Source organism: Acanthochromis polyacanthus, chromosome 9 (genome assembly GCF_021347895.1).
Source record: "Acanthochromis polyacanthus isolate Apoly-LR-REF ecotype Palm Island chromosome 9, KAUST_Apoly_ChrSc, whole genome shotgun sequence".
Taxonomy (NCBI): Eukaryota; Metazoa; Chordata; class Actinopteri; family Pomacentridae; genus Acanthochromis; species Acanthochromis polyacanthus.
In genome coordinates this window covers 23,259,302-23,279,865 of record NC_067121.1, presented here as the reverse complement: position 1 = coordinate 23,279,865, position 20,564 = coordinate 23,259,302, and the positions used below count along the sequence as shown (strand labels likewise).

Here is a 20,564-nt window from a genome sequence, read left to right as displayed (position 1 = left end):
TTTTTTAACATTTCTTTGTTTCCACCACAAAATGCTCAAACATTTCCAAAAAAAAGTTGAAAATGTGGACATTAGAAGTTTCACTGTGAAAATAATTTTGACCCGCAGGACGGCACAAGGGTTAAACTTATTTTGAGTTTTCATGTAAAATTCAACTCGAAACAAGATAATTTCAAGATTGTTTGACTTAACAAGATATTGAAGATGCACTGTCTTAAAACAAGTCCCTCCATCTTGCTGAAATGCCACTTGTTAAGTGAATTTATCTGAAATCAAGTGGGATGAGACATTTTGACAAAAAATAAGACAAATAGACTTGGTAAAATTTTGTGTTTTTGCAGTGCATGGCCACGAATCGGCCTTTGATTCAGCCAGTCTCTGCTTTCCTTCATGTTTGTGTCCCACTGAGGAAGCTCAGTCAGGTGAATGTGAAAGACAGAGGGCAAAAAAGGAGGAGTAGAGGAAGAGATAGCAAAACAATAAGGCAGATTTACAATGGGACAGATTTGGGGGGGAGCAGAGGGAGATGGCCGATGAGCGAGAAACAGAGCTGTGGTGAAAAGGCTCCAGCGCCTGTTGGTTTTAGGTCCGTCTGAATAGCCAAGCTGTGCACACACTCTGGCCTCTCTCTGTCCTCCACTCCCCCTCTGTGTTTGCTTAAGGCTGGCATTCTCTTCCTCTCTGCTGGAATCCTCTGTCTCTCCACTTACTTTCCCTCTTTTCCATTATGTGTGTGTATCGAAGTTAGGGGTTAACACTGTTCAATTATAGAGTGTAATCTCCTTCTTGAGTCATAATTACCCAAAGTGTTTAACGTGTCTCTCTGTCTCCGTTAAAGTGCTGATCAGGCGTTGGACCGCTTCGCCATGAGGAAATACTACGATGATAAGGTCTCTGCTCTGATGACACCTTCGCAGAAGCGGTAAGACCCAAAACATAAGCACGCCCTTCTGGTCTGTAGCATACATCTAACCACGTCCCCATCCAAACATTCACATCCCAGACCTTCCTGATTCAGTACCAAACATTGAGCGTCCCATGTGCCGTTTGCCTGTTTTTAGCTTAAAGCTGGTCATTGTTCATGGTTTTAATGGGATCCCATGGTGACCTGGTGTAATCCTAGCCCCATGGATCTCTGTGATTTGTCATCAGTCAGGCTGCTTTCTTTGGGGCAGAGCTGGTTTCTCTGTGCTGTCGTGGCTCCGTGTTTATTGGTGATAAACCTGCAACATTTACAATAATTGTGGTTTTGGTTTGATGCCGCCCCGGTCGGCGCCGCAGCCAGCCACAGTTGCACTTTATGTGTTTTTTAAGTTATGTAATTTCTTCTCTCCTGTTATGCAATTTTTGTTCCTGAGCAATATCTGGCACAAGTATGACCTTTGAGGTTAACGTTTTATCTTATCTTATCTTATCGTTTTGCTGACTTTAGAGGTGTTGGACAGAGCCATGCCAGCTGTTTTCTTTTTTTTTGTAACTTTATATTAGCTTATTTTCCTTTTTTTGTTGTTTTTTTTAAATTCAATTTTTATTTTCAACAAAACAGCAACCTTGTAACATTGTAGTGATGGGCGTCCAAGTTGTGGCTTGGACGTTACAAAATTTTGAAGAAAATCCTGCAGTGTGATATGGAGGTGTGAAGTTTGAGAGACATTTATGAGACAGAGAAGACCTAATAAAAAGACATTATCAAGTCGCATGAGGAAAAAAGAAAAAGGCAACAATTGAGGAGTTTGGCTGTTTCAAAAGTCAGGACATCTTGGCCATTATTGCATGGATTGTTTTTTTTTAATCTGCATCTCATGAGTCCCCCTTCCTTAGGACAGTGTAACACTGAATCAGTATAGTAAATTTTTAATACAAGCAGACATTAAAGAATGTTTGATGAATAAAATACAATCCAAAATCAGATTTTAAATGATTAAATAAATAATTTCAGAGCAAATAGACCAGATTTTGGATGCTAGCCTTTGTGCAGTATTTGATACTTGGTACTACAGACTCAGTCGACCTTGGATAAGAGCATGTTTGCTGTTGTGGGAGTCTTTGTAACACTTCTGTGTAATGTTAACCTCCACTGGTATGCTTTTCTGTCAGGTATGTTTGGATCCTCAACAGTTTACTGAGCGGATCCATGAAGATTAATGCCTCCCCCCTGTTCCTGCACTGTGTCATCCTTCATGGGATCCCAAACTTCGACGCCACAAGAGGTTAAACTCACACCGTTTACCGCTACACACAGCTGGCGAAAAAAAAATCTGAGAGAAGTCAGACACAACCACATCAGAGCTGAAGCAGTAAACAAAATTGAGTCTTATCTGAAGTTTATGTCTTTCTCTTTTTCCAAGACATACATGCAGGCTGAGACAGACACACTGAGGTTGTGTATATAAACAAAACTGTAGAGAGGAACTTCCCAGTTGCCAGTGAAACCATGGGAATCCACACATTTACATGTTCGCATTTAAATTACTGTTTTCCTGAATTTCCCTGAAACAACAAAGGCTCTCGTCACATCACGGAGCCAAAATCCCTTTCTCACAAAAACAGCTTATCACACTTTAGCTGTGAGCAAAACAATCGGAGAAACTACCCTTGAATTTTTTTACTCAGCAGACTTGTTATCAGGCACCTTTAACAAACATTTATTTGAGACTTCTGTGTTTTTTTTCACTCAGTGTGCCGTCCTTACATCAAGGTCTACCAGGGGATGCAAGCAGTGTATTCATCTGGAGTCTAGTAAGTAGCTCACACATGTGGTAAAGCAATTTGAACATTATTGTTTACTTCAAAGAATGTTGGAATCCTTTAAAGCAGCTCTCTGTTTAAGTCAGTTTAATGTTGATTTTAATTCTGCGTTACTGCTTTCTGTAAATATCTGTAATCGCTTCCAAACTGTGGCTCACTTTGACAGTGTTCTCTGTTGTTTTTAAGTCACATCGGTCTGGGCCACAGAGACCGAGTGTGCATCAGCCTGGAGCCTGCCCAGCTCCTGAAAGGAGACATCATGGTAGGAAAAAAAACAAACAACCTGCATTTTCATGCATGTAGGAATATCAGCCCTGACTGAACTGATCACAGTACTTTTGTATTTTCTTTTCGTAGATTAAATGCTATCACAAGAGTGACGTAACTTCCGAGCGTGAAGTTATTTTCCGGCTGCAGTTCCACACGGGAGCAGTGCAGGGTTACAACCTGATGTTTGAAAAAGAGGACATGGAGACTGCCAACAAAGGTGAGAAAAAAAATCCTTGAGAGCAGGTCTGAACGTGCCACTTCTAGTAAACGGCATCTCCTTTGCAGCATCTGCAAGACTGAGTCTGGACTTAATTTAGACTTGGCACTTTCAGACTGATAATCATGTTTTCCTAAACATGTTACGTGCACTGGGAGAATCCTACTCGCAGACCAACAACACCATTCAGCTTTCCAGTTCTGAATGAAGTGCACTCATGGCATTCCTGTGTATGCTGATGTTTCAGATTCCAGATTTCCAGATTACGGGAAAGTGGAGCTGGTGTTCTCCGAGGGACCAGAGAGGATTCCAGGTAGATTGTTAATGCTTTGAGTTTAAAAACAAATGTTTCTACAGGGAACAGTAGTTGGCAAAGCAGTGCTGGCTTTGTTTTTTTCCCTTTGCGCTGTCCTGCGCTCTGGACTTCCCCCTCTGCCCCCTGGTGAGAGGGGATGTGGAATGCTGCAGAGGGGAAATGTAGTGTGAAGTGTGTGCTGACAGAGAGGTAAAGAAGCACAGCATGTGCTGCCCCAGAGCCCCACAGGAGTGAGACTGTATGGGTCTATTTGTCTATATGTCTGACTTAAACACATTTCTTTAGTATAAGGATTCTAGGAGCACAGTGACTTGGATATTTTTTGGCTGCATGGGTCACAGTAAAACATTGATTCAACTCAGTTTGTATTAATTTGTTGTAATTATCCCATGAAATACTATTTAAAAACAAATATTAAAACATGTTTTCATGCTTTGCGCTAAGCTAAGCCAACTTTATGATAACTGCAGAATCATACTGAGCATGCATCTTCTCATCTCACTTTTAGCAAGAAGTATCAGTATTCCCCCTGATTCCTTTGCGAATTTTACACTTGGAAGTCAAGGTAGTTGAAATTTTACATGTTTTCCTCTATTTGTTGAGCAAATATATACACTACCATTCAAAAGTTTGAGGTCACTTAGAAATGGCTTTATTTTTGAAAGAAAAGCATTTTTTTCAGTGACGATAACATTAAATTAATCAGAAATACAGTCTAGACATTGTTAATGTGGTAAATGACTATTCCAGCTCTAAACAGCTGGGTTTTTTTTAGAATATCTCCATAGGGATACAGAGGAACATTTTCAGCAGCCATCACTCCTGTGTTCTAATGCTACATTGTGTTAGCTAATGTTATTGTAAGGCTTATTGATGATTAGAAAACCCTTGTGTAGTTATGTTAGCACATGAATAAAAGTGTGACTTTTCATATAAAACATAAAATTGCCTGGGTGGCCTCAAACCTTTGAATGGTAGTTTATTGTTGAGAATATATATTACATCCCTATACTGAGCATTCACACCAGAGGCATCAGTATTTCCCCAAACTATTCCCTTAAGACTTTTACATCTGAAAGTCCTAGTGAAATAAACAGTCAGGGTCACTGAAACATTACCTTTTTTGTCATTTTGAGTGAATAATGGGGTTTGCTGATAGTATATATTACATACCGAGATTATTTCTGGGTCCAGGCGCTGACAGGTGGCAGAACGGAGCAGATGTTATTGTGGACTACAACACCGCAGATCCTCTAACCCGCTGGGACTCATACCAGAACATCTGTGATGGTGAAGGTACTGTTGCTACCCTGCATTCATCGCTACATGACTCACAAGAATTAGTTACAAACGGGCCAAGGTCGACCCGGTGACTCAGATACTATCTAGCAGATTTATGAATGGAAACAGTTTATATGGAATGTTGTTTTGACCTTAAATGTAGTTTCCTGCCTTTCTGTCTGTGACTTTTCCAGCTTTTGGTGCGTTCTTTGTATTTTACACGTACCTAACACCCACACAAAGTGTTTTTTTCTCTCAGGGAATTCACAGACTATTGAGGGACTGCAGTGTGATTGCATTAACATCCACACACAGTCACCACTGCTTTGGTTTATGTTGCAGTGATTATTAATGGGAATTTACTTATGAGAGAACTTAAAACCCAAGCGGGCAGGCAGGTAGGCCTTTCAAAAACAAGACTATACTTGAGATTGCAGAATGATGGCACGGAGTGTTGTTTCTGTGTGAAGGGGAGGGAGGGGTGTTGTTGTATGCAGGGAATGCTGGGTTCAGAGGAAGAGCAGTTAGTTCTCAAGAGATTTCTCTTTTGTTGTTTCATGAAATGAATAGGCATGCTTTAACCATCCCACACACACACACACATATATATATACTCACACTCAGAGCCACCCTGTCGGGGCGTCCCGTCCTCGCTGTGGTTCTTTCTCTCCACTCAACCACAGAATTCACAACAACCTCCCAGAATAGAGCAACGTGGTGGCGGCATTAAAACCCAGATCCACCCTTCTCCACTATTCATTGAGCGTTTTTATAAGTTCAACTTGATGAAAATGAGCTGCTTTTTTTTTTTTTTTCACATTTTCATTTAAAATCCCCCAACAAATGAAAGTGCAGCCACTGAAATTTAAGCATTCATTAAAAGCAAAACAAAGACATCAACAAAGGAGCATTTCTTTTTTTCTTCTTCACAATTCCAGAGCATTCATGTGGGATATTTACAGCTTTGTTTTCTCATGTAAACACTACATCTGAGAGGGAAGACTCGGAGCTTTGGTGGAATTCTACATCTACTTACCAGCGGCCCTCTGGCAGGCCCGCTTTGGCTGTCACTCAGAGGCTGGTCAGGAGGAGGAAGTCTAGGAGACGTTTGCCACTGCAGTGCTAAGGCTGTGAAAAGAAAATCTCATTTACTTCAATGGCTTGTCTTCAATTGCCCAAGTGTGTGTTTATCCCCATGTGTGAATTAAGGGTTGAATTTTAAGGCTGTTTTTCCAGAAAGGTTATTGACTTAAATTTATTGCCAAAGACGGTGTCTTTGTGTAGCAGCAAGTGGTATTTGAATTATGTCTCAGATATCAGTTTGTAGTCTCTGTAGAATCTTTTTAAGTAATTTCATTGTCTCTTTATGGGTCAGTTTACCCAAATTAAGGCAGTAAATCTGTTCCTTGATTACCACTAGCCATATAAAGCCATGCAGACAGTTCTGTCTGTCAGATTTCTACTGCCACCCCGATACGTTGCAGATAAATTGGATTTTTGGGGCAGAGAAATACAATAGCTCAAAGGTTTAACAGCCAGATTTATTTCCACAAAGGTTCCATAAGCTGTGCTGTCAGTATTTTTTATGAGGAAAGTTTCTTTTAATAAAATAACCCTTCTATAAAAACTGGTCATGGCAAAAAAAAATATCTAAATTCTTCATCACAAACTAGAATACAACCCTCAAAAAGTTATAGCGTAATTTTAAAAAAAGGAGATCTCTTTAAAGATAATGAGACTATTTTGAATGGAAGTTTATATAATCATTTATCACATGATACTTTTGCAAACTCTGTGACAAACTGATGGCACAGTATAAATATATCTTGAAAGCACAAGACAACCATCACATGGAAATAGCTGCAGGATCTATCTAACAACAAATCAACAAGTTCAAATAGCTTTATGTAAGGAGCATCTGACATTAAGACTAAATCTGTAAAATCCGGGAAAAGTCCTTATAGGTAAGTCTCACCACTTTGCAGGGATCTTGGTAGCACTCCCAGGCAGATAACTCCTCCATCTGAATGAGTGGGGAGAAACCATAACTGCATTGTTAGTGGTCACAAGAGCAGACAAAATGGCATGTATAGAATCACTGGGCAAATCTGAAAGAAATTGCCTTAAATGTTTGGTGACTTTGCCCCTAAATTGTGTTTAAAATGCATCTTTTCCCAAGGGCACATACTTTAATACATATGTGCAGTTTCATGACACCACACTTGCATCAATGCAACAACATGATAGATTGACTGCATGTTTCCTGGTTCGGCTGTTTCAAAACACACCATTGGTTTTTTGAGCGGAGGAGCATGACAAATGTAGTATGCCCGCCATCTTTGGCATTATGGAGCAAGAAAAGCACTCAGAGAGGCTACTAAGTTGTTGTAGGATTTCCGACTGATGACATCATTAAAAAATTTGTAGTTCGCAGCGGTCGATTCGTAGTAGAATCGCAATCACGTGGTCGTCAGCAGGCAGCGGATGTAGTGTCCACTTGTAGTCACAGTTACAGTGACACCTTGCTGCTATCTTGCAATAAATGCTTATAGTCTGACTATAGGCTGTATCAAAATCTAATCAGTTGGTCCTTGTGTAATTTCTGACCTTCCCTGAAAATTTCATCTGAATCCATTACTCTGTTTTTGAGTAATGTTGCAACCACATAAATCAACACTGATCCTCACGTCTCTGCTTTCCTTTGCAAAGTAATTATACACATCATAGGGTACTCTCCCACCAAACCCGACTGGCATACTCTATAGTGGACCAGAAAAAAAGAGATTTAGTATGTCAAATGCAGCATGCCAAAAATACTCGCATGTCCTTTAACGTTTGGTCACATTACACAGAATACAATCCAGCATAATTTCTTAGCCATGCTGGCCCACAGTCTTCTGCACAGCAGTAGATACATCACATACATCACGGTGTCTCATCCTAGTATAAAAAAAGCTTTAACTGCCTAAAGCACACAGACAGATAAAAGCTTGTTGCGCCCTACAGATAAAGATGGTTGTATGAGCAAAGCGGTCAAACTTTAAGACGCAATATTATGACAAAGCAGTACATCCACCTGTATGCACACCGCATGCAGCATGATGCAGGTATTACCTGCTGCTGTAGTAGGAAGTAAAATTTAAAAAGTATGCTATTTGGCACACAGGTATAGATTTCTAATCAGAATTGTTGGACATTGCAAGTCTCTCCCTTATATTGTCTGTGCTATTTTCAGATAAATTCCTATAAAATGTAACCTTTTTACTTGGCAAAGGAATGGCAGAGTTGTGTGATGATCAGCGTACACTTGTCTGTTTGTCAGTCTGTCTGTTAGCAACATTATTCAAAAATGGACAAACGGATTTGGATAATTTTTTTAGAAAAGATCAGGAATTATACAAGGACCAAGTGATTACATTTTGACAGTGATGCAGCTTATAGTCTGGATCCATGGATTTGCTTAAGATTTCTGTGTCATTGTGAGATAGCAGCACGGCGTCACTGTAACTATGACAACAAGCGAGCACTATGTCAGCTGCCTGCTGACAATCACATGAATGCGATCCTACTACAAATCCTCCACTGCGGACTTATCGGGACTTATACTTTGGAAATGAGGAACAGTTGATTAAACTGGGGGTGGGGGTGTTTCCGAATAACGTCAATTCCCACCCCCGTTACATACATATTTAGGTCACGTGATTTGGTATCCATACAGAACCTGCACATGCATAACACACGGCTGTGCTCAGTGCAAGGTAATTTTGTTTGTGGGTACATTTACATTCAATAGCCACATTCTAAAGTGCCATGATTTCTTTTAAAGATTTCAGCCGTCGGAAATCACACAACGACTGAGCAGCCTTAGCGGAGTACGGCGCTCCCTGAGTGCTTTTCATGTATGTATTGTGTGTTTCTCATGTCAAACTGTTCAGTGCTGTTGATTGTCCATAGTAACGGACATGTTATTTTGTAAAGAAATGTTGTTCATTCGTTCAAAATCAAAGCAGAATTCTGATAGAAATCTGAAAACTTGAACCAGTAGAATGTCTGCGTGGCTGCATAACATTTCACACAAATGAAGGCTTCCAGTGCACTAATGCAGCTTCATCATTAGTTTGTACCTTGTTTTGCTCTCTGTACGTACAAGATGTCCTGTGCCAAATGTACAAAAGATTTTAAGAGATGCAATTCCCACTGCGCTAGCATCTACACAAATGTAGGAGCTTGGGCGGAAGAAAATGAGGACGATCATCATCATTATGCTTTTGACTCACATTTCTGGCATTCGGGATGGTAGTAACTGCGAAGGAATGGAAAGGGTTGGGTAATTGCATAGCCATACACGACCAGACCTCCTCCTGTGATACGAGAGCAGCTTGAGGAACAGTTGTGGCTTCTCTGCACTGTAATTGGTGGATTATTCAGGGACTGACCGAGCCACAACAGCCAGCATGATGAATGCTAGATATAAATGGTTTGGCTGATTTTTTTTTTCTCAATTTCACTGGCTAAGAGCATATTTGGTGAACCGTCCATGGTTTTGTTAATGTCAGTGTAATCTCCGATAGGTAAAACGGTTTTTCAAACAATTTCTCACACCCCGTAATTGGGTTTTAGGGTCGCACATCTGTTTTCTTGCCGGTATTGTACATGAGGGTAGCAGGCATGTAATTTCACGACACACGAGAGTCAGAGAAAAACAACTCGGCTGCCGCTTCTCATGAAAATCGCCCAGAGCTCCCTGCAGAAGCTAATGATTGCTTAAATTAAAAAGTGTCTTTTTACAGAGTGCAAATGTCTTGAGCTACAGGAATGTTGTTTTCATTCTCTGATCCTCTCCGGGCCGCCCTCTTTCTTTCTTTCCCTCTTTTTTTTTCCCTCCCCTTTCCCCAGTGGGGTAGTCCCCTAATTCAGGGCAAGAGGTCGGGTTACTGGCTTCCTTTGGTCCGCCTCCATCCTCTAGCTCCGCCCCACTTGTTTACATTCCTCTGCCCTTATTTGGAGATCTCAAGGTCCCCCCTTGTGTAGAGTGCAAACACTCTCACCTTCTCAGCAGAGAAAGAAAGCAGGGCCAACTTATTCCAACTCTCTCGATTTTGCCTCTCACTGTTATCGGCTGGGGTGAAAGCCATGTCCGCTCTCACGTGTCTGCACCGTCTCTTCTCCTCTTCGAGTTTTGCTCTCCTGGAGACTCTGATTGTCTTGCATGCTCACCTGGTAGAAGCAGTACAGGTAAGAGATTTTATTCTTGAGACAAACTGTAAGAGAGGAGAGGGTGGAAAAGGAGAGAGAGGGGGAGAGATCATGATGACAGGGCTGGAGGAGAAAGGTGGCCGGCATCAAGGTTAAAAGGTTGCTTGCACCTTGCTAGGAGGAATGGTATGACAGGGATTTGTTGAAAAACTCCCAGTGGAACTGACCTGCATGGAGCCCTGAGCCATAGATGCAGGTTCCAGCAGTGTGTTTGCGTGAGTAAGGGGGGGCTCAAGTCATACATACAGCAGCTTTCTTAGAGGAGGAGGAGGAGGAGGAGGAGGAGGGGGAGCTTTTATCATGCGTGTCTGGTATTCAGATCCTCTGGTCATGGTTTGACTGGAAGGCAAGTACTTAAGGCGGTAGGTTGAGGGAGAAGCGTAGGAGTCATGTTCCAGCTTTCTTTTGTTGAAGCAGAGGGAGAGTGACAGAGAAACAGCACTTTTACTTACTTGGCAGCAGCTCTGTTCGCCCGCACTTGGAATCCATCTCCAAGCCCTCATTTAGCAGAAGTCCAGCGAGGCCGAACCTGATTTTTTTCTTTTTAAACTGTTGTCGTGATTTGACTCCTATTACAAAATGAGTGACCTTTGCGGTTTTTCTTCTTACTTCTGAGGCTTAAGGAGATTGTTTGGACATATGCTGGGGGTCAGGGGGCAAGCGAGAGGGAGTAGGGTGGCTTAATCACAGCGTAGTGAGGAATGCAGGGGTCAGACGAGATCCACAGCCGTCTGACTCTCAGAGCAGCCTTCAGAAGATTTAGCGTCTCTTATATAACCTGTGCATGAAGGACACCTTTGCCTGTGGCTCATGCTACACCGCTGCTACTGCTAAACAAACGCTTTGACAGCTCACCTGGTGGCCTGATGGGAGAGGATGAATGGAAAATCTTTGAAGTAAGCTTGAATTACAACATGAAAAAGAAGGATTTGGTTGGTCCTGCTCAGTATTGCATTTTTTTCTGACACATCTAATTAGGTGATTTGTCTTATTTCAGCAAAATGACTCATAAGATGTTCTCTGTTACTATCTCAATGCCCTAGATGTTTGTGGTCTGTGTTGTCTGGAATGTTGTCTTTATCAGGTGAGGCGGGACTTTATGTGAGCTTTGTCAGTCACAGATTCTGAAAGTTTGTGGAACGACGTGACCGTGCATGTTAACAGAGCCTTGTTTTGTTTGTGGTTTTGTGCCGTTCGTGTCCGTCTGTGTGAGTCCGTGCTGTCTGTGTGTCACTGTGTGTGCCCATACCTGCTGACTGTATGAAGCGCTGCATCTCTTCTATTTTGCAGCGCCACGCTCTCAAGGCCTAACCCAGGACAAAGCAGCTAACAAGAGGAGCCCCAACGGAGGAGAGGCCACGCTGGGCCGAGGGGCCCGCACCACCTCCGCCACCTCTAGCCCTGACCATAGCGACCACGCCCTCTCTGTCAGCAGCGACTCGGGTCTCTCCAGCACTTCTCTGTGGGCAGACAGACCCACACCTGTGACCACCACTGCCGCCGCCACCACCGCCACCACCATCAAGGGGAACCAGGGACCCAGCCAGAAGGAAAAAGTCCAGCTGAAGCGCCTCCTCAGCGGTTTTGGCCTTGAGGATCCCTCGCTGGAGGAGATGGATGATCAGAGTGCCAGAGTGGGCATCCAGCAGATAGTCCCAGCACAAGTGCACATCAATGGAGACCCTCAACCCCGAGAGAGGGAAACAGACATCCTCGATGATGAGGTCATTACAGGTCATGATCTGCACAGTGTGGACAGCTTGGGGACTTTGTCGTCTTCGTGCCACAAGAGCAGTCAGAACTCCCTGCTGTCTGATGGCTTTGGGAGTCCTGGAGCAGAGGAGCAGCAGAGCCAAAGCCAGCACCACCTGCACCATGCTGCGCCTCCTCCTATGGAGGAGTATGAGAGATCCTACGCTGAGGCTAGAAGGAGCTGTCTGAACTCCAGGAGCAACTCTGTGGCCTCCTCTAATCCCAGCAGTGCTCCGATGCCCAAGCAGCATGTCTACAGACAGGGAAGTTACTCCACTCAGTCGTGGGTTCGCCAGCAGCAGATGGTTGCTGCACAACAGTTCATCTACATGCCAGAGGATGGAAACGATACAGAGAGATATCCTGGCAACAAGCAGGGGAGCAGTTTACCCAAAGCAGGCCTTCCTGTGGAGCCACAGGCCCCTCCCATCGAAACGGCAGCACCCCACGAGGAACAGGCAACGATAAACAACAACAATAACAACAAACGCGATGAGGAGTTCAAATCTCTGACAATGGACATCGATAATTCCATCGATCAGCTCAATCAGCTGATCATGGACCTGGATCCCACGTTCGTGCCAGTGTCAAACCACAGCAGCTCCATCAAGAGGAACGGCAGCACACATGTCAACGGCTCAGTCGGCAAATGCTCAAACGGCGTCAATCTCAGATTCAACAACAATAACGCAGCGACCCTGAAAAACACGCAGCAGACAGGTAAGATAGTCAGACAGTCTGAGTGTGGTGGTGGTGATGATGCAGTGTGGTCTGGATGTTTGGTTGTGGAAATAATGTGTGACAGCTTTAATAAAACCAGAGGAACTGTTTACCAAGATACGATAAGTAAACACTGCAAAAATCTAAGTTGCGAAACAGCTTTAATCATCATGTTCGGAATATTTGAGCCTGAATAGATCCTCTCCAACAATGCAAGATTTTCTGACCCTCCACTACAGAGTTAACTCCACAAGGCACCTCTCCCACCTGGCGTGTTTTAGTGGCAGAAATAGCAGGGCTGTTGCCAGGTTTTCAGATGTTTGCAGTATGTTTCTGAGGAAAGAGCGCCGTCCAGACTTGTCTGTATAGCTATCTGAGTACAGGATCAGTATGGTGCATGAAGACGAGGGAGAGCAGCTGTCATAAAGCTTTCTGAGCATTGCTGTCTCTAAATGTTTGACTGTATTTTAAAAATGCCGATATTCACAAGACCAGGGGGTTTTAAAATAGTTTTCCTTACACCTTATTGCTGTGTACAGAAGCACCGCATACAACATACGTACCATTTCTTTCTTCTAATATTGATCAACTCTAATAGACGCTGTTCTAACTTTTCTCTCATGCCATTGTGTCACATCACACTTATTTGCCCAGACTCATTTCTTTAGAGCTACATGTCCATGTTACTGAAATATCTTCTTTTACTGTTGTTGTTATGCTTCTTGTGCAGAGGTTATGCAACGTAATAGACAACCACCAAGTTATTTCCTCTTCATTCATGTTCAAACCGATCCCAGGATCATATTCAGATAGAAACTGTGCAGAAGAATTCACAGTACGCGTTTCCATAACTGTGCGTCTGCTTCCACCCACAAGCTGTAAAATTCAGTAGAAACTGATGACAGAACGTCATCTGTTTTTGTTTCCTCTGCGGCCCGCGAACGGTCATAAACATGATTAGGAAAACATCATTTTGATTTTTGATCAAGTAATGTTTATCGCTATCTTTTCATCGTGCTGCAAAGACTGCGACATTTCTTCATCAGATTTGGCTCGCAACCTTGCAAGGATACAAGTACGTGTTTACTCAAGAATATTCACACTAGGTGCAATTGCGCTAAAACTCCGTGAAGCAGAGAGAATTCAGAAGTCTGTGTGGACGCATGAATCACACATGTGGTTTGCTGGGGGGGAGGCGGGGCACAAGATGGGGAGGCCTGAGGAATTTCCAGAAGAGGAACAAGTGAGCCCGCAGGCTACGTGTTTTCCATTCGACTCCAAAGGCTTACCTGTCTGCACATATCCACTACACGGAAGCACCATTCCAAGAAACAAAACGCCAACAGCAATACACTTGCTAATTTGCAGATAATCTGTAGGCAGAAATGGATTGTTCGCTTTTAATGTGGGTTTTAGTAATTTTCAGTTGTTCATGATAAAAGACGGCTGGTCAGATTATTTGAAGTTAGGAGTTCTTCATCATGACTGTTTCGAGAAATCTAAGCTCTAGCTGTACTTCTTGGTTCTTTCCGGTGTGTCCAGGATGCATGTGGCTAGACGCATCGTCCTTTTGCTGCTTGTGCTCGTCGTGTTATTGCATGTTGCTTTTGGCCCTAACACTGATTGCTCACACTCAGCTTCATTAAAGAGGTGAAGAAGATATAAGGACGCATTTATGTTTTTAGAAGGGGATGGCGTATAAATATGATCTCCACTAGAAGCAAAAGAAAAGCCTGAAGGATAAACGTGACCCCACACAAAGTTTATACTACTGTAATGATTTGCAGGAGGAAACAATGTTGGTATTGTTTCATTTGGAAACAAGAGTGGAGTATGTGTGCATTTGCAGATGGTGTTTCTGTTGATATGATCAGAGTTATTCCATTTATGAACTACTCTGGTTTGCTTATGTTGATGAGAAAAGGTCCGTTCCAGACTGAGATTCCCCTTTAATATGTTTGGTTGACTGCAGGAAATCATCTTTCACAATATACACTACCATTCAAAAGTTTGAAGTCACTTTGAAATATCCCTATTTTGGAAAGAAAAGCTGTTATTTTCAATGAAGATATCATTAAATTAATCAAAAATCCAGCCTAGACATTGTTACTGTGGTAAATGACTATTCTAGCTAAAAACAGCTGATTTTTAATAGAATATCTCCATAGGGGTACAGAGGAACATTTCCAGCAACCATCACTCCTGTGTTCTAATGCTACATTGTGTTAGCTAATGGTGTTGAAAGGCTCATTGATGATTAGAAAACCCTTGTGCAATTATGTTAGCACATGAATAAAAGTGTGAGTCTTCATTTAAAACATGAAATTGTCTGGGTAACCTCGGACTTTGGAGTGGTAGTATATATATATAAATATAGTGTGTGTATAAATGTGCAGTATATTGGAATATATTACATTTAAAATAAACATAAGTGAGAAACTATTATTGTTATTATTATTATTATATAAAAATATCACTAACACAGTGGAAGATGTTTAACCAAATTGCACAGTACTGTGCATATTATATTTCCTATCCCTTTTGTTCAACATCAGGTTACAGAGATGGACTGGCGAGAATGTCTGTCTGTCTGTGTTGTACAATCCATGCTAATTTCTTACACGACAAACCAAATACACACATTTTCCTCAATCAGCGCATTTGTAATTGTATGTATATGACAAAAGAGGAAAAACTTGCCGAAAAGCACTCATGGAGAAACACTGCCTAGAACACAGTCTGTGTCATTAATGCTCGGCCCAGACAAAGTGAGTAATGATCCCGGGCATTAGCACTTCTGCACCATTAGCATTCTTCAGGGCTGAGAGGTCGAAGCTCACTGGGAGGGCTCAAATTAACACCCTGGTGCTGAGTGGCAGCACTCCTCAGAGTCGTCACAATATTGAACCCCCACCCCCCACCACACACACTCCTCACCCTCTCACCCGCCAGCCGGACCCCTAGCATTCCTCAGCTGTCTTCTCCAAACATTACTGGAAGCACACCCTGAGCAACTCACCCAATTAAAATGTCACCAACTTTTTCTCATGAATGAATTCGGCCGAATCGCGTTATGATGGCATGAATGTGCCAAGTCACTAAGTTATTAAGATACGATGAGATGAGATCCCTCACCGGGGAAATTTACATCTAACAGCAGCTTGATACAAATGAGGCATGGGAGAAGCAAGACAAGAAGGCTGAAAATTAAAATATAACAAAGATTATGTACTCCTTTTACATGCACAGATGAGGCGTGATGGATTTCCATATCTATATGTGCAGACATGCATATGATAAAGTATCAAGAGTACAGTAGAGCTCATTTAATTGCTTTGATATTAAATTAATTTGTCATTGTAATACACTATAATCACAATTTGCATTGAATTAATGCTGTCATTAACCATATTGCTCAAGCTGAGTCTTTTATACCTTTTGAGTACTCCGACATTTCAATGACACCTTGACTACCTTCAGGTAATATGATGTTTGAAAAAAAAAAAATCATGTTGCTGGATACCTTCCTAAAAGGTTCCTGCTATTTTTCTGTACTTCCTTGAAATCAGCGACGCCTCTAAGCCTGTTAGCATTTCACGACCTTCTTGCTGCTGTCTACCTGTGTGTATCCAGCTGTCCAGTCCGGTGAGGGCCGAGCGGGTGTCACCAGGAATCTAAGTTGCCAAAGAAGAGATGTGACAGATCACCCAGGCTTCTGTAACTCAGGGTGGGGTGAGACGGAGGAATGCAGGGGCCAGGGGACATATTCTCCCTGCGTCCCACAGTCCCAGGTAAATGCAGCATGTGTGTACGCTGTATAAAGCTCGTAAATGAGTGACATTTCCCCGCTCATTGTATCATTCTGTTCTGTGCATGTTGCTTTGTCGTAGCATTCCATATTGTACAGGAGTGACAGTGCAGATTACAGAGCACAGGGCCCAGACATGGACAGCGGAGTGGAGGCTGGGAGTGACATGACTCCACCAACTCCTGCCTTCCCCATCTCCCCACCAACACCGTATGGTATGTTTCCACTCTCACCATACCCAGTTTTCTTTTTTCTCGCATTTGTCACTATAATTTTTTGTTTAAAGCCTCATCCATGTGTGCTTTGTGTTTTCAGTGAAAACCATGGCAGAATTTACCCACCTGAGGCAAACTTCATCACCCAGCGTGCAGTCCTTTGGAGGCTACAGAACAGACCATGGTAGGTTCAAAGCTCTTGAAAATGCAAATGGAGCTTATTTAGCAAGAGAAACATTACATGAGACTACACTGAAAATGATTTAATTTGAAAGAAGAGAAGGATGTTTCATTGTGAACAGCATATTTTAAGGCCAGACATGAAAACAATGGTACTCTATACCATTACTTTGCAGTTCTCTCTGTAATTTGACAATATACACTACTGTTCAAAAGTTTGGGGTCACCCAGACAATTTCATGTTTTCCGTGAAAAGTCACACTTTTATTCATGTGCTAACATAATTACACAAGGGTTTTCTAATCATCAATTAGCTTTTCAACACCATTAGCTAACACAATGTAGCATTAGAACACAGGAGTGATGGTTGCTGGAAATGTTCCTCTGTACCTCTATGTAGATTCCATTAAAAATCATATCTTTCCAGTTAGAATACTCTTTTACCACATTAACAATGTCTGGACTGTGTTTCTGATTAATTTCATGTTACCTTCATTGGAAAAAAAAATGCTTTTCTTTCATGAATAGGCACATTTCTAAGTGACCCCAAACTTTTGAATGGTAGTGTATATTTAAAACACAGGAGTGTTATTCAGCTGTGACCCAACAATATACAACGTGTCCATAAAGTCTCTTTACAATTTTAAGAATTTATTACAAAGGCAGTTGTTCAGGTGTCTTAACCAGATGTGTTTTATTGTAATCAGTGGTTGTCAAAGTTTTCTTCTACCTCATTTAATACACCTCTACATAGGCACCATTAGTTACACGAAGCACATCAGTTTGATTTCTTGCCATGTTCGTTGTAGCATAGCCTCATCAATGATGGGAATGGCATCAGAAATCTTTTGCTTCAAGTCAGTAATGTTCTGTATCCTTGTTTGATACACAATATCTTCAACACAACCGCACAGAAAGAAGTCCAAGGTTGTGATATCTGGTGACAGTGGTGGCCAATGAATTGGCCCATCCCTTCCAATCCACCGGTCTGAGGAGTAGCCATTTTTAGGGTTTCATTTAACAGTACCTCTTTCACCAGCAGGATACCTGCAACACACAATTTCAATGTGATTACAAACTTTAATAAACACTGATTACACTACAACAAATCTGGTTAAGATATCTTGCTAACTGCCTTTGTAATAAATTCTTAAAATTGTAAAGAGACTTTATGGACACCCTGTAGATTACCCGACCTATTTCTAATTTTATAAATTGCATGCACTTTACTATAGTAAATTAGTTGAAGAAAACAACTTTTTTCATTTCCTGTATTCTTCTAATAACTTATTTGTGTTGTTCCCTCTCGAGCAATAAAACATAGCGAGTGACAAGAAGACACGCATTGAGTGGGTGGTAATTGCAAGAGTCTCCTTTCATGTCTGCCTTGTGTCTGCATGTTTGGATCCACTGTGTCATTACAACACAGCTATTCTGGGTCCCCCTTTGCTTTGCCTAATAATGGGTACATTGTTGTTTGTGGAATTTTAGCAGATTTGAGACACGGGTTTAAAACAAAGACGTCTCATATATGCAAAACCAGGGGGATTCCTAACCATCCTCAGTACTGCATGTTTAGGTTTTGCAGAATGTCTGCGTGGTCGTGGTCTGCAGTGTAAACTTTTTTTTTAGGCATATCTGTGTTGTTCTTTGGGGCAGAACTGAGCTATTTTGTTCCTTTTTGTATGGGTGTTTTTTCTATGGTCTTTATGAGAAGAGTTGTGCATTTATAGCACACTGGAGCACCATCCTTCCAAAGTTCATGTTGTTTTTGTGCGATTCCACAGAAGCGACTCAAAAAAAACATAAAACTAGTTGCAGGTCTGTCCCATCACTATGTACCAGACAATTTCTTCCGTTCACTTCCATGTTGACCTCTTATTGACGTGTTTCCATAGAGCTCTACAGTATGTCTAAAGGTTGTAAGGCCTGGGAGCAGATATCTGCCCCTGCTGTGCCTCTTACTACCTCAGACACCCAGGCAAGAATCCCTGCATTCAGTCTTGCCACATCTCCATGGTTACTGTGGGTCAGGAGGCATGGCACAAAAAACTTTTCTTCCCCCATGAAAGTGTCTCTGTGTACACACAGGGGAAACAGGGACAAGAGGAAACCAGCAGCTCCTTAAGCATTGCGCCTCTGGTTCCTATAAAAGTACAAACTTGGCTGTAAAGACTGAGTTGGAACATGAGCTTTTAGATTTGTTGTCGGTGACTTCAAACTAAGACTGATAGGTTTGTATGGCAGAAGGCTTTTAATTTCTAGCTGCCGTCAAGTTTGATTTGTTGGCTGCGTGGGTTGTGGCAGGGGTTATCAGTGATTGGTTTAATATAGATTGAATAGCCCGGCTCAAAGCCACACAGACAGCTTTCATTGCATTTCAACTCCAATATTGATTGATTGTTACTGGAAAGAACCCGGAGCTTTTCCCAGGGGATTTTTTTTTTTTGCATTCTCTCTGGTCATTTGTTCTACATTTATACAGTGCTGCTTGTTGGAACAAGATTATTTTTGTCTTATGTTGACTTTATAGGTTTGTTTTCTGCTGCTTTTCTGTTCATAATTCTCCTTACTTGGGTTTAAGTTGGTGTATCTCCATTTTCATTTTAACCTTAAATAAAAAAACATATATCCAAACTGTGAATGTGTTTGTAAAGCATGCTGAAGCATTTTATTTTTTCTTCTTGGCTGTCTCACAGAACCCCAGGGATATTCAGAGATCAGTCATGTTGGAGTGGAGAGTTTGCCAGATTCCTCAGTGAACTGCCACAGGACGCTAAGTTCGACACATTCTGCATCTATTGTTGGGACCATTCAGCAGACAGACAGGTAGAGATCTGACTTATAGAAAAGTTTAAAGCAACATTTGCCATCTTTTACCACCAGAGGGAAATAACTTAGTATTGATTTTCTATGGGACCAATCATGCTATCAAGCCTTTCACACTAACTGCAAGTCTTCTGTTTCAATATGAATACCAACTATGTCAAATTTTGATTAATTTTATCTTTTCTCATCACCCCAGCTCATCCGTGAGTCAGTCCTGGCCCGAACATCCCGTCCTAAGCCGCCACTCCTCTTTGAGCAGCTACTCCTCTGCCAGGCAGCCGCCTTACCACGCAATGTCACTGGACTATGGCCACCACTCTCCTCCCCTACACCACCCCCACATCCACCCTGCCCCTAATGCCCACAGCTCTCCTCGGAGCAGCCAGCGAAGCCACATGGCTTGCTACGCTCTCAACCGCAGCCCCCCTCAAAGCTTTGATGAGCAGGATGACTCGGGCCTGGGCTACGGCACAGACTGTCCCAACATGGGCATCGACAGGGATCTTTTAACCTCCATGGATGGGCAGAGTCAGTCACAGGCGCCCCAGATCCAACCCCCGCTTCTGCCTGAGAAGAAGAGGGCGTCAGATGGGGAGCATTCGCTGGGAACAGCCTCTCCAGCCCTCAGTGGGTTCTCAAGTCCCCACAGTGGAAGCTCCCTGAGCATTCCTTTCCCCAACGTCTTGCCTGACTTGTCGGTTCAGACACCAGGCACAGCCTCACCTCTGCCAGGTAAGCTAACGTGCTGAAAAAGCTAATGCCCCCATGAGGGTTTCATGGCTTGATTATCATACACAGATAAATACTGCTGTGGAGGATTTGGCTGATTCGTGTTTTTTTCCAGATGTGCTGGCCAGCAAGCAGGTTACTGTAAAATTCGTGCAGGACACATCAAAGTTCTGGTACAAGCCAGATATCTCAAGGGATCAAGGTAAGTGCTTGGTGGCCACTTTTATTCTAGGGTGATAAAGA

General features: G+C 42.4%; 1 protein-coding gene across 1 annotated transcript in view; it reads left to right on the top strand.

Annotated features, from left to right (window-relative positions):
* Positions 1 to 20,564, top strand: part of LOC110966654 (tensin-3) — a 37,500-nt gene that overhangs the window by 10,900 nt on the left and 6,036 nt on the right. Inside the window, exons 6-19 of the mRNA XM_022216085.2 lie at positions 839 to 922; positions 2,098 to 2,210; positions 2,679 to 2,739; positions 2,935 to 3,010; positions 3,106 to 3,235; positions 3,483 to 3,548; positions 4,746 to 4,847; positions 11,379 to 12,560; positions 16,194 to 16,351; positions 16,451 to 16,583; positions 16,684 to 16,767; positions 19,463 to 19,592; positions 19,789 to 20,324; positions 20,437 to 20,523. Of these exons, the coding sequence (XP_022071777.2) occupies positions 839 to 922; positions 2,098 to 2,210; positions 2,679 to 2,739; positions 2,935 to 3,010; positions 3,106 to 3,235; positions 3,483 to 3,548; positions 4,746 to 4,847; positions 11,379 to 12,560; positions 16,194 to 16,351; positions 16,451 to 16,583; positions 16,684 to 16,767; positions 19,463 to 19,592; positions 19,789 to 20,324; positions 20,437 to 20,523 (2,942 nt within the window). The remainder of the gene's footprint in view (positions 1 to 838; positions 923 to 2,097; positions 2,211 to 2,678; positions 2,740 to 2,934; positions 3,011 to 3,105; positions 3,236 to 3,482; positions 3,549 to 4,745; positions 4,848 to 11,378; positions 12,561 to 16,193; positions 16,352 to 16,450; positions 16,584 to 16,683; positions 16,768 to 19,462; positions 19,593 to 19,788; positions 20,325 to 20,436; positions 20,524 to 20,564) is intronic.